Raw genomic sequence first — 13,224 nt, forward strand, 5'->3', positions numbered from 1 at the left:
GCATGGACCCCAATCAGGTAACATTGTTAAACTAACAATTATTATTTTATAGGAAAAAACCCTTGACCAGGGGTCAGGGATGTAGACTTTTCTATGAGGGTTAATTCCAGAAGGCCTGCAAGTAGCCTGAGCTGTTCTGCTAAAGTTCCTACGTGGCGCTGAGCTCGGTTAAGCAGCGAGGCGTACTCACTAACAATGTTCCTTTGTAGCCACTGGTCCAGCGGGCTTTGGGGCAGTTTGTACTGGACTGCCAGCCAGCACTGTGTCTTGATAACACCGAAATTAATGGTTTGTACCTGGTCTCGATGAGACCCCCACAGGGTTCTACTGTTATGTGACAGAAGTATGCCTTGTGACCAAGAAAAGATAAAAGTCCCTAGCTGAGGTCCCATTTTGGGCTGCCTATTTTTTTAATTCCTTAGTTTCTGCTTATGCATTAGAGGTGTGAGACCTGTGAGAGAAAACACACCCTGCTCCTGGAACTTATGAAGAGGGCAATAGGAGCCTGTACCTGGCTTCCCAGGCTCCTTGCTTTGAGGTGGCCATGGGCTGTGATGTATATCCTTACTCTAATGCTGTTGCTATCTTGTATCCTTTTCCTGTAAATGCAGATTTGTAAGCATTGTCGTTGTGGATCCTGTGAGTCTTCTTTAGCCATCAAACCCCGTTTAACTTCCACTATTGGTATAGTCAGAAACCCTGGTGGTACACTGGTTAAGAGCTATGGCTGCTAACCAAAAGGTCGGCAGTTTCAATCTACCAGGGGCTCCCTGGAAACCCTATGGGGTAGTTCTACTTTGTCCTTTAGGGTTGCTATGAGTCAGAATCGACTTGATGGCAATGGGTCTGCTCTGGTCATTGGTACAGTTATCAAGAGGAAATAATTATGTTGTTCCCAGAAAAAACATCTATGACTGACGGGGGAAGATGCAAGATGGCATTTACTTTGCCTTTTAAAGTACTGAACAAGTCTCACGTTCACTAACAGGAGCAACCCATGTTCACTAGACATATTTAAACAGAAGCTAGACATTCACCTATCTGTGAGGAGACCACGACTGCATTGGGTACATGACCTCAAGGTGCCCACTGAACTCTAAAAGCTTGTAACTTTTTAGTTTGGCAAAAACGTTTTCAACAGGAACTGTACCTGTGAGGTCAGCTTCCCAGCATTCTGCATTTGCTCAATTTCTGCAGGAGATTTGATCAACCGGAGGCGCTGCACCAGCTGCTGGACAGCCTGGACTTTGTTCTTGCTCCTGGCTTTGGCTTCAGTCAGAGGCTGCATGTACTCAGAGTGCAGCTGTGCGTGAGGGGGCCTCATCCAGTCATACCAAACTGTATTTGTCTCAGCTTAAAACGAGAAGCCAAAAATAAATTTAGAACAAAATTAACAGCAGCAATAAGAAATACCAAATTGCCATAATGACTTGAACAAGAGTCATAAGTATAAGGTCTGTGGTGCAGAACTCTAAAGCCTTGAGTGCAAAATTTCTCAGGACTAAAGTAATTGAAGGGTGTAATCATAAACCACGGGGAAGGCCATTCCCCTAAAATGGCAAGGTATCCTGAGACTGAACAGACAGCTTTTCTGCCTCAAAAGTTCAGTGTTCTTTGTATGGATAACAGATAGATGGGACTAAAGCATACAGGTTGGAGGCAGCATTACTCAAGCACTGATTTTACTTAGTATCTGTTAAAGAACAATTATAACAATCGATCACCACCATCATTGATCTAGCAGCATTCTTGAGTAACTGCACCCAAAACAAAAAGTAATCAGATTGTGACCTTACAGCTAAAGCTCTGCATTCCTTCACAAAAAGATCTCAGTACCAGTGAATGAAGGTTCTTGTTTCATTTTGGAACAATTATTTGCTGCTCTGGAAACAGCGTAGTTGATAACACATGCTAATCACATTTATTCACCTCTCCCTTTCCACCTGCTATCTATTCTCATGGTAGACAATCAGGGTTCTCCTTTATTATTTAGGGGCCCACAGAAATGGTCTGTATTTGCCTGAGCTTTATGATAAAAAGGCTCAAAATGGAAGTGATTTCCACTTAACATTAGGTCTACATTTGTTCTTTTTTTTTCTGACAGTCGGCCATTAGTTATATCCCTAACCATGTAAGTCTGGAGGGCTGGGGAGTTCATATGACTAAAAAGCACTTTGGGACAGTAGAGGGAAAAAAAAAAAAAAATCCCTGAAAACTCTGACTGGGTACACATTAGTGATACAGCATCCTAAATATTTTCATTTAAAAGTAAAAATGGTTCTACATGTACATTACACGGAAAATATGAATCTTCTAATTTTCTAGTAAACTACTAACATTAACAATAGTGGATGAGAAGTACTTCTGAGAAAATTATTTTCAGTGAGATTTTAACTATACTGGATTAATGAAATTTAGGCCGTTGAACATGATAGCCAGCAACTAATTCAAGAAATCTAAAAGCTACAAAAAAAAAAAAAAAAAGATTCTGTGCCTTTATGTATATACTTAGAAGACATAAGAAAGTTCTGCTAGTTAAACTGGGTAATTCTCTCTGTAAAACAGAAAATATTTCTATAAAGTGTTAAAAATAATCCAATCAAACATATTAGAATTTACACATTCAAATGAGTTTTGTTGGAAACATTTTTGGGGTTCTCTTTTAGAAGCTGCCTTCAGGAATGAGCTTATAAAGCATAAGAAAATCTGACTAAAACTTTAAAACCCTACATCATTTTTGTCAAAAACTCTTATTTTCCAACTTGACCTATCTATCCTGCTTACCAAATTTGGCTTTAAGTGACTTTTGGATGATTCAAAAAATAAAATGCTTTCCAAGCCTGAAGATTCATAACAGTCACTGAGGATAGTTTACAATGTGGCACTGGTTCTGAAGAAAGTTCCAGAAGAGGAATCCCAAAACGTTCTGAGTGCCTGTAATTTCACCAGAATAACCACAGAGAAAGTGACTACTTTGAGGGGCAGGAACTCAGCTGAAGGCATAAGTTCTCATTTGTTTGTTAAAAAGCTGATTTGTGAAATCTAAAGTGGTGCTTCTCAAACCTTCCCGTGCACATCAATCACCTGAGAATCTTGTTCGGGTTTGACTCAGTGGGTATGGATGGGTCTGGTATCTTTATTTCTAATATGTTCCCAGGGGATGCTGAGCTGGTGAACCATCACGGATCACTCTTTGAGAATACTGCCTCTTTCTGAAGAGTCTGCAAAGTGTTTAGATAAGAAGTGGTGGTCCTCTGATAAGAAGTGGTCAATAGTCTGGTCAGTAATCTTGAAGAGTGGTCCATGCCCATCTCCACTTAAAAAATAATTCTCTGAGATTTCAAACTAGGAACAGTTAAGACAGTCTCTGTGAATGAACCATCTAGTGAAGACCTATCAAACGAATTCATGCAACCTATAAAGTAGCCCAGGCTTTTGTGAAGACTTACGCTCCTTTCGTGGTGGTCAGGGAAACGCTGCTATGATAATCACTTTAGCAAACTGAGAACTTTGTCTAAACTTGATGGTGAAGGTAAGGCAGGTTTTAACCCCAATGTGGCCTGTAACTGGACTTCTGCTCCCACCTGTTACCTTTCAGTTTCGGTACTAGATGTCGAAATTCCTCTAGCGGATAGGCTTCGTCCACTCCGGTTAGAGCTACTGCTCCGTCGCTGCCAGATCGTGGGCCATCCCAAAGTTCTCGACTGGCGTCTCTCCGAGGCACAAAGAGCATGGCTTTGTGAGATGGTAACTGCTTACCAGGGAGGCTTTGCAGGACCAGAATGCTATTGGGCTCTTGGAATCCACACAGGTACAGGAAATTGTTGTCTTGGTGGAAAGTGTAGGGGATATCGTTGCTCATGTAGTATGTTGGGTTGGACAGCAGAACCACTGTCTGGTCTGTCCCTCTCTGCCCTTGTGCTTCCTTTTGGATCAGAGACATTAGCTTGTGTCTGCGAAGTGCATATTCCACCTGGGATAGTCCTGGAGTCACCTCTCCTAGAAACAGTAAATAACAATGATGGTTTGCATTCTAAAGTGCCAAAGAGCTACAGGTAGTTCAGCTCTTAATTTATGTCAAATCTCCTCACAGCTTCTAAGAGATAACACAGGTTTCAAATTTCCATTCCACTGCAAAAATTTGGGAAAGATAATAGTTAAATGTGGTCCTGCCTGCAAACTAGGCTCATGACCCCTTAAGATCTTTTCCAGCTCTGGGTCATTCTTTTACCCATTCAGTCAAACATTACTGAACACCACACCATTTTGTGGAAGGCAGTGTCAGGCATTTAATCAAAGTTGCCTTTAAGTTTCAACGTATGAGTTGTGGAAAAGGGTCGCATTCTCTCCATATGACCTCTCCAAAAGAACGTAAGCTTCATGAGGGTATATAGATTTTTGCCTGTTTGTTCAATACTATATTCTCAGGGCCTAGAATAATAACTGGAATATAGCATGCATTTGATAAATATTGTCAAATGATCTATAGTTTTTAACAGAGTTAAACGCCAAAAAACATTCTCCAACTTCAAGAGCTGGAATAAATTCTTCCTTCTGAATTCCTGAGGGAAAATAATACCTTTTGAATATGGTTTGTCACTCTCTACCTTTGTATTAACAGTGACTCGAGGGTCAGGCCCATCTTTCTGTCCTTTAAAAACCCTAATAATATCACCCATCTCTTAGGGCTGTCATGAGACTCCAACTAGATAAGGAATGTGGTTCTTAGGATTTGAAGACTCCCTAGAGGATATGTTGAAAGGTATGCATTCATCCTGCTCAGTAAACCGCTCATAGGCATATACAAACTTTTGGCATACAATTTCAAGGTCCCCTAATGCCCCAAATTAAGAGCCTGCTGTGAAGCACCACGTATTAGTTCTTAATATTAGTACCTAGCAGACTGCCTGGCTGCTAGCCCAGGGATGACGAGGTGAATGATTTCCCTATGCAATGGAAATTATGCTTGTTCTTACTTTAAGTTCCTAAGCAAGTGTTACTACAACAGTCAGTCACAAAAGCTGCATCCCTCAGCCTACACTTAGCACTAATAATAGTAAAATATTATCTGATGCTTATTGACTGTTTGTTATTGTTGTCAGCTGGCATCAAGTCGCCCCCAACTTGTGGTGAACCCATGCACAATGAGATCAGACCATTGTGATCCATTGGGTTTATGTGGCTGATTTCTGGAAGTAGGCTGCCAGGATGTTCTTCTTCGTTTGTCTTACTGTGGAAGCTCTGCTGGAACCTGTTCAGCATCAGAGCAACATGCAAGCCTCCAACTGACAGATGACGAATGGTGGCTGTGTTCGAAGTGCACTGGCAGGAGCTGAACTCAGGTCTCCTGCATGGAAGGTGAAAGTTCTACCACTATTAGTCAGATACTATTCTAAGTTATTAACATGTGTCATTTAAGTTACTATCATTACTTGCTGTGGTAGCCAGTTTCCGAGATGGCTCCCATGAATCCTAGCTCCTGCTATTCACACTCTTGTGTAGTTCCCTTCCCAACACTGTACCAGGGCTGGTCTTTATGATCAACAGAATATAGCGTAAGTGACGACATGTCACTTTCAAGATTAACTTATAATAGACACTACAGCTTCTGTCTTGGGCACTTGCTCTCTTTCTCTTGGATCACTTCCTCTAGAGGAAGCCAGCTGCCGTGTCATGAGCAGCACTATGGGGAGGCCCATATCATGAGGAACTGAAATCTCTTGCCAATACCCACATGAGCTGTCTTAGAAAAGGACTCTCCAGCTCAGTTCAGCTTTCAGATGACTCTAGCCTCAGCCAAAAGCTTGACTGAAACCTCATGTAAGATCCTGACTCAGAACCACTCAGCTAAGCTGCTCACAGATTTCTGACCCTCAGAAACTGTGTAAGATAATAAATGCTTATTATGTTCAGATGTTGAGTTCTGGAGTAACTTGTCAAACAGCAATAGATATCTAATACACCCAATACAACCACATTTTACAAAGAAGGCCACTGAGGCACAGAGAGATTAAGTACCTTGCCTATGGTCACAGAACTAGGAAATGACAGAGCTGGGATCTGAGTTCAGGCAGTCTGGATCTAAATTGGTGATTTTAACCATAATGCTCTACTGCCTCTTTAAAAAAATATGAAAAGCCTTGACTGAGTGCTTATCACATGCCAGATGTTGTCTAAATGCTTCACCTGTGGCAATAAGGTAATCCTTATAACAACATTTCCACATGAGGAAACTAAGACCCAAAGGGTAAGTAACTTGCCCAAGGCTATGCAGCTAGTAACTGGATAAGCACCAATAGCATCTAACATGTAGATGTGATTTGCTTAAGATAAAATTCACTTTTTAAAGCTTTATAAGGGGCACACGGCAAAACAATATTAAGTATAATAATCTTACTTCTGTAAAAACTTTTAAAATAAATATATAAAAACAGGAAAAACCCCGCAGAGATAAACCGTGTACCAAAATGTTAAAAATAGTATCTTTTAACAGTAAGATTGCTGATGAGTGCTATGTTCTTATTTATTTCTATTTTCTAAACTTTCTATAAGAATATACCACTCTTATAAATAAATAATAACCTTATCGTGTACAGGCAACTAAACTGAGAAAAGTGAAAAAAAAAAAAAAAAACCATCCTTGACTCTAGGTTGCCTCTAAAAAAAAAAAAAACTTTTATTGTGGAATATATCATACACGTAAGAGTGCATGAACCGATCTTTAAAGAACAAAAAACCCACGTACCTATAACTCAGTTCAAGGATTATCAACATAGTTGAGGGCCCTTTGTAACCTCTCTCAATTCCAACCTCCAACATCACCTCCAGAGGTAACCACTATCCAGAATTTTATCTTAGTCATTTCTTTTATAAAAATAATTCTATAAGTTTATGTACCTATATAAAATATATTTTATTCTGCCTGATATTAAACTTTTTAATATAGTAGAATCTTACTATACATTTTTACCTGTGACTTTCTTCACTATGATTTTAAGCTTCTTTAATGTTGACAGGTTACAACTGTAGCTCTTTCATTTACCATTGTGGATAGACCACAATTTTGTTTATTCATTCTCTTGCTGATGGAAATTTGAGGTGTTTAAAAAAAATTTTTTTTTTGCTGCTATGAAGATTCAAATGTATGTTTAAATTGAAACTCACTTATCAGCAGAAACTAATATACTATCTTAATAACAATTAATATAAACCAAACCCGTTGCCATTGAGTCGATACTGACCCTTAGCGATCCTAAAGGACAGAGCAGAACGGCCCTATAGGGCTTCCAAGGAGTGGCTGATGGATTCGAACTGCTGACCTTTTAGTTAGCAGCTGTATCACTTAACCACTGTGCCACCAGGGCTCTGATAATTAATATAACCAAAAAACCCCAAACCCATTGCCACTGAGTTGATTTCAACTCAAAGCGACTGTCATGGATTGAACTGTTTCCCCCCCAAAATGTCTGTCAACTTAGCTGGGCCATGATTCTCAGTATTGTGTGACCATCCATTGTTTTATGTGATTTTCCTGTATGTTGTAAATCCTACCACTATAATGTGATAAGATGGATTAGCAGTAGTTATACTGATGAGTTCTACAAGATTAGGTAGTATCTTAAGTCAATCCCTTTTGAGATATAAGAGAGAGAAGCCAGCAAAGAGACACAGGGACTTCATACCACCAAGAAAGCAGTACCAGGAGCAAAGCGTGTCCTTTGGACCTGAGGTTCCTGCACTGAGATGCTCCCCGTCCAAGGGAAGACTGATGCATCACGAGAACCTTCCTCCAGAGCCAACAGAGAGACAAAGCCTCTCCCTGGAGCTGCTGTCCTGAATTCAGACTTCTAGCGCACTGCACTGTGAGAGAATAAACTTCTCTTTGTTAAAGCCATCCACTTGTGTTTCTGTTATAGCAGCACTAGATGACTAAGACAGCAACCCTATAGGACAGAGTAGAACTGCCCCATAGGGTTTCCAAGGAGCAGGTGGATTTGAACTGCCAGCCTTTGGTTAGCAGCTGAGCTCTTAACCACTGTGCCACCAGGGCTCCAAAAATTAATATACATCCTAGTAAAATAACAAATAACAGACAAGCTGAGTTAGATGCTGTTTATCTTGAAAGGTTTTCTGCAGCAGTTTTTTAAAGCGGATAAAGCAGGAGGTAAGAGGAATGATGCACTTGGTCCCTTTTTTTGGCCAGGGGAACCCTTTTGGCAAGCAAAATCCTAGGTGGAAGTCCAATGTGTAAAACAAAGAGCACTGCCTATTCACTCGATCTCTCTCATCCCTTAGCAGTGGTGAGTGCCCTGAGGTTTCTCTACGGCACCCCAGGGACACAGCTTGAAAACTACTATGGGCAGCGAAAAGGAGCATTATTCACCACTTGTAAATAGGAAAAGATACCTGCGAAACACCGCTGTATGAAAAAGTGAGTTACAGAAGAAGAAGGATAATATGATCCTAGTAGTACTTAAAAAAAAAGAAATGGAAAAATATTTAGAAAAGAATCACACTTTTTATAGTGATGGTCTGTCTATTTCAATGAGTATGTACTTTTACAAATAAAGTCCAGATAAAAAAGGGAAACGACAGAAAATCCATTCCACATCCATAACGTATAATGCTTCTTTGTTGCCCATTAGATCAGGTTCAAAGTCTGAGTCCCCGGTTTTAATGTTCTCCACCAGGGGACTCATTTATCTGGCTCTTATTTTTTCTTTTTAAAAATAGCTTTATTGATATATAATTCATACAACATAAAATTTACCCTTTAAAGTGTACAATTCAGTGTTTTTTAGTATAGTCATAGATACGACCATTTAACCCCCCAAAAAGCCAAACCCATTGCCTTCAAGTTGATTCTGACTCATCGACCGTAAAGGACAGAGTAGAGCTGCCCCATAGGGTTTCCAAGGCTGTAATCTTTATGGGAGCAGACTGCCAGATCTTTTCTCCCGTGGAGCTATTGATAGGTTTGAATTACCAACCTTTTGGTTAGCAGCCCAGCCTCTAGTCCCAGGCAACCATTAATCTACTTTCTGTCTCTCTACATTTACCTATTGTGGAGATTTCATAAAAGTAGAATTTATAATCTATGTAGTTTTTTGTGTCTTGGCCAACTTTATCATTCCCCCAAATTATTCTGTAATCCATTCCTTCTTATGTCTTAAGTCCAACTTGCTCTTTCCCGATGACACTGCTTACAATGTGTCTCCTTTTTGAAAATTCTTCCCCCTGCATGATAATTTTACTCTAAGACGCTGGACTCAATGTCTGTTTTTAGATTCTTCTCATTCAAAAGGCTTTCCTGACTAGCCCAGATCATGTTTACTTGTCCCTTTGAATTATTAAAAAGCAAAGTTAACAATTTCATTTGCATATACATACACATCCTATAGTTGTACATAAATGTAATCAGATCACATTGAACTCTTTCAATAGTGAAGTATTTTTTTCCCCTTTCACTGCTTGGCTCCTCACACCCCTTGCCCTCCTTCTACCCATTGTCGACATCTCCTCCATGTAAATAATCTAGTATGTATCCTTTCCAACATTTATCAATATTTATATAGTCATATACACATACACATGCATTTGGGGTTTTATTTTAGGTCACCACTGTTGGAAACCCTGGGTGTGTAGTGGTTGGGAGCTACGGCTGCTAACCAAAAGCTTGGCAGTTCAAGCCCACCAGGTGCTCCTTGGAAATTCTATGAGGCAGTTCTACTCTGTCCTATAGGGTCTCTATGAGTCGGAGTCGACTCGACGGCAACGGGTACTGTTTAACAAAAATGGTATCATACACTCCATCCTGTATCTTGCCTTTCTAACACAACAATACCTTACGGAAATCCTTCCCTCCAAGTCATCTGGTATAGCTTCAATCCATTCCATTTGATGGGTCTATAATATTCATTAGGGTGGATATAACAATTTATCGAGCCATTTCCTTAGTGGTGGGTATTCATATTGTTTTTAGCTTTTTGCCACGATAAGCAATGCTACAATAAACATTTTTGTATCTATATCCCGGTTCATTTATGTCCTTAGGTACTGGTGCTTTTGTTTCTACGGGATAGTTCCCAGAAGAGAAATTGCTAGGTCAAAGACTTTTGGATTTTCTTACTACTCACGTTTAGTACACATAACTTGGTTGTTTATGACTGCCCCAGAACTGTCTAGTTGTTCTACCTATGTATAGTTTATGTCTCCAGTAAATTCTGTAGTTTACAGTTCATTAATAAAATATTAACCCTTTACTCTTATCTACAATAAGAAGAAAATACATCTATATTGATGAAGTTGGTAAGAAATAAAAAAGAGAGGGCCTCATGGGCCCGTTTGAATCAGGCAAAGCAACAGAGTCGGCCTAGGAGAGCTCACGTCCATTTCTCCTCTCGGGACTGAGCTGGCTAAGGCTCTTGGCCAGAACCCTGAACTTTGTACCAGAGCTGAAGAACAGCACACTGTTTCTCTCCATGTTACGCCTGCCATTTTCACCTACCGTGAAAGGGTTCTTAATATGCCCAAGCAGTAAATACTCTTTTAGGCAGAGGCTGGTTAGAACAGCAGCTTACTGGATCTTTTTTTTTTTTTCTTCCTGTCTTTTTACCTTCTCCCTTTCCTGTGCTTTGCTTTTGGCTATTTCACAGCTACAATCCATGAAATAAAAACATATAAATCAATTTATTTTGTGACTTTTTTTTTTAAACTCTGGAAGATGAGAAGAAAATTCATGGTTTTAATGATTTCTCTCTTAACTCATTTTCATTAATTACAGAGTATACACATATATTCATCAGAAAGTAACTTCTACAGAAAGATTTCAGTTTTTTGAAAACGAAAGCAGGATTAGAAAACTATCTTTTACAACGTTCAAGGCATTCCCCTCTCTGCGGAATCCAATTTTGTACAGATAACTCTATTTATGAGAAATATTTAAAAACACTCTCTACTTCCCAAGCCTACTAATTACCAACAATATGGAATGATCATTAGCTAAATGCTTCTGAACGTCTGAAATCTCAAAATGGCAAAGAACTCTCAGTCATGGCAGGAAAATTACCCAAGGCAAAAGATCCCCCCCCTTTTATTTCATTTGAAGGAAAAAAAAAAAAAGGTACAATAAAGCAGTGAACTTTAACCCCAGAAGTAAACTTGGCAGTTGTTATGGCCTTTGGTCATAGAACTAACCACTGAAGTCAGTCTGGCCTGAATTTCTTCTGATAAAACCGTATCTGAATAGACATTCTGGCAACTTTGTCAAATTGTAAAGCATTAAGAAGCAAAGTATTTTGTCAAGGTGGAATCAATTAAGGATGAAGGGGCTATTCTGAGAAGCTTACTGAACCAGCCAGAAGACAAGCTGTCAAAGCTGGACTCTGTGAGAGCAAACAAAGTCTCACAATCAATTCCAAGACTCTGTAGCCAAGAAGGAAAAGAGCTCTTACGCGACACTTAAGATTTGACCTCAAGAGAACAAGAAAAATGTTCTTCATGTTTTATTGGCCAAGCAGAAAATTCAGAGAAGAAACTTTTACAAAGTCTGACAATGGATGGAAAGATACAGGTCTCTGCTACAATCCAGGTACGTAATTTAACTATTTCCTGAAACTAAGCAGATAAGGATTTTAACACAGCAGGTCTTTAAAAACAATTCTGTTTAATATTAGCTTGGTAGTTTTCACTATGTGTAAGCAAGTAGTTCAAAAAATGATCTATTACTATGCAACTGGAGAATGGGGGGAAGAATCAAGCTAGTAAGTATTGGCTTTATAAAGCACAGACCTCTGAAGATATGAAATGGCCAAATAAATAATAAAAATACCCTGAATAGATTGTATTTACATATGTTGAGCAAAACATGCCAAACAGAGAGGGTATATACTGTATGATTTCATTTGTATGAAGTTCAAGAATAGGCAAAACAATCTATGGTGACAGAAACCAGAGCGGTGGTTGCCCATATTGCTGAGGACTGACTGGAGGGGTGACAAGGGAACTTTCTGGGGTGATGGAAATGTTCTATGTGTTAAGCTGAGATGTGGGTTATATTGACATATACCTTTGTCAAAACTCACTGAATTGCATATTTAAGATCTGTGCATTTCCTTGTGTGTCAATTTTGACCTCTTAATAAAAAATTTTTTTTCTAAGTGTTTTATTCTTCAAACTTGAAATGATTTTTGTACTACGACTTCTTTCAGTTGGATTTCTCAGTGTTCAGTGAGGAAAGACTTGTTTTTATTATTCATACTTCATAATACTATACAGCTCAGAATGCCACTTGCCTTTCTACAAAGAATAATTCCTTTTTTTTCTGGGTGACAACTAGAGTGCATATCAGTGATCACAGGGGCTGAACTGACATTTTCTGTCTCTATAGACAACAGTCCTTAGCACAGGGATGGCACTGTCATAAAACACAGAAATGGTCTATAACACTCAGATTTACGGAAGTGATAAGTTTGGAAAATCACTAGGAGAACTTGGGGGAGTCAATCTGACTCTATGTGCTAGCGAACGCAGCAGCAGCCAGAAGAGAACTCCTTTATTGCCTGTATCATTCTGCTGAATATTTACCAAGCTATTGCTGTTTCAAGAAACTTGGATAGGAACAACAAGGAGAAATCCAGAAGGCACTAACCTAGCAATTTCACTTTTAGGATTTAAGGAAATAACTGAGCAGTATACAAAGGGTATGCATAGACACACGCAGACAGACGTGCTTCTACGTAAGAAACAAGTCTAGAAAGATACATATACTAAAATCTCAACAGTGGCTTTACACCAAGGAATTTTTAAAAAGTATGCTTAATTATATTCTATAATTTTTCATACATATATTTATTGAAGTGTTTTTCATTTGAAATGTTCCCATTTCCACTAAAATGTTTTCCAAAAGTTTGAAGTACTGCAAAGTATACATAGTAATACCAAATAACTATACCAAACATGAGACCGTTTGGAGCAAACCAAGAAAAAGACGACAGAATTTTATAGCCTCAAACTAACAAACTGATTCTGGCTCTGTCAAAGAGATTCAAATAAATAAATAAAAGCCTTTTACTTTTTCTTAAAATTTCTCCTTCCTCTGCCCCACAATCATTTTAACACTTCTACAAGCCTTGCATCTCTAGATAAAGACAGATGATTAAGACATTGGGTACTTAGAGTTTTCGCCTCTCTGTACAGTATCCAGTGATTTCTCTAAAGTTTAAA

The 13,224-nt window shown here is 39.1% G+C and overlaps 1 protein-coding gene across 5 annotated transcripts in view; it reads right to left on the reverse strand.

The window, feature by feature from the left end:
• The window catches only part of XPNPEP3 (X-prolyl aminopeptidase 3), a 90,408-nt gene that overhangs the window by 55,074 nt on the left and 22,110 nt on the right, over positions 1-13,224 (reverse strand). For all 5 annotated transcript variants that reach the window (XM_010599310.3, XM_010599311.3, XM_023559895.2 and 2 more), the window contains exons 3-4: positions 3,592-3,999; positions 1,151-1,353 (exon numbers count right to left, since the gene is read on the reverse strand). In XM_010599310.3, the coding sequence (XP_010597612.1) occupies positions 1,151-1,353; positions 3,592-3,999 (611 nt within the window). The remainder of the gene's footprint in view (positions 1-1,150; positions 1,354-3,591; positions 4,000-13,224) is intronic.

This window comes from Loxodonta africana, chromosome 4, assembly GCF_030014295.1.
Source record: "Loxodonta africana isolate mLoxAfr1 chromosome 4, mLoxAfr1.hap2, whole genome shotgun sequence".
Classification (NCBI taxonomy): Eukaryota; Metazoa; Chordata; class Mammalia; order Proboscidea; family Elephantidae; genus Loxodonta; species Loxodonta africana.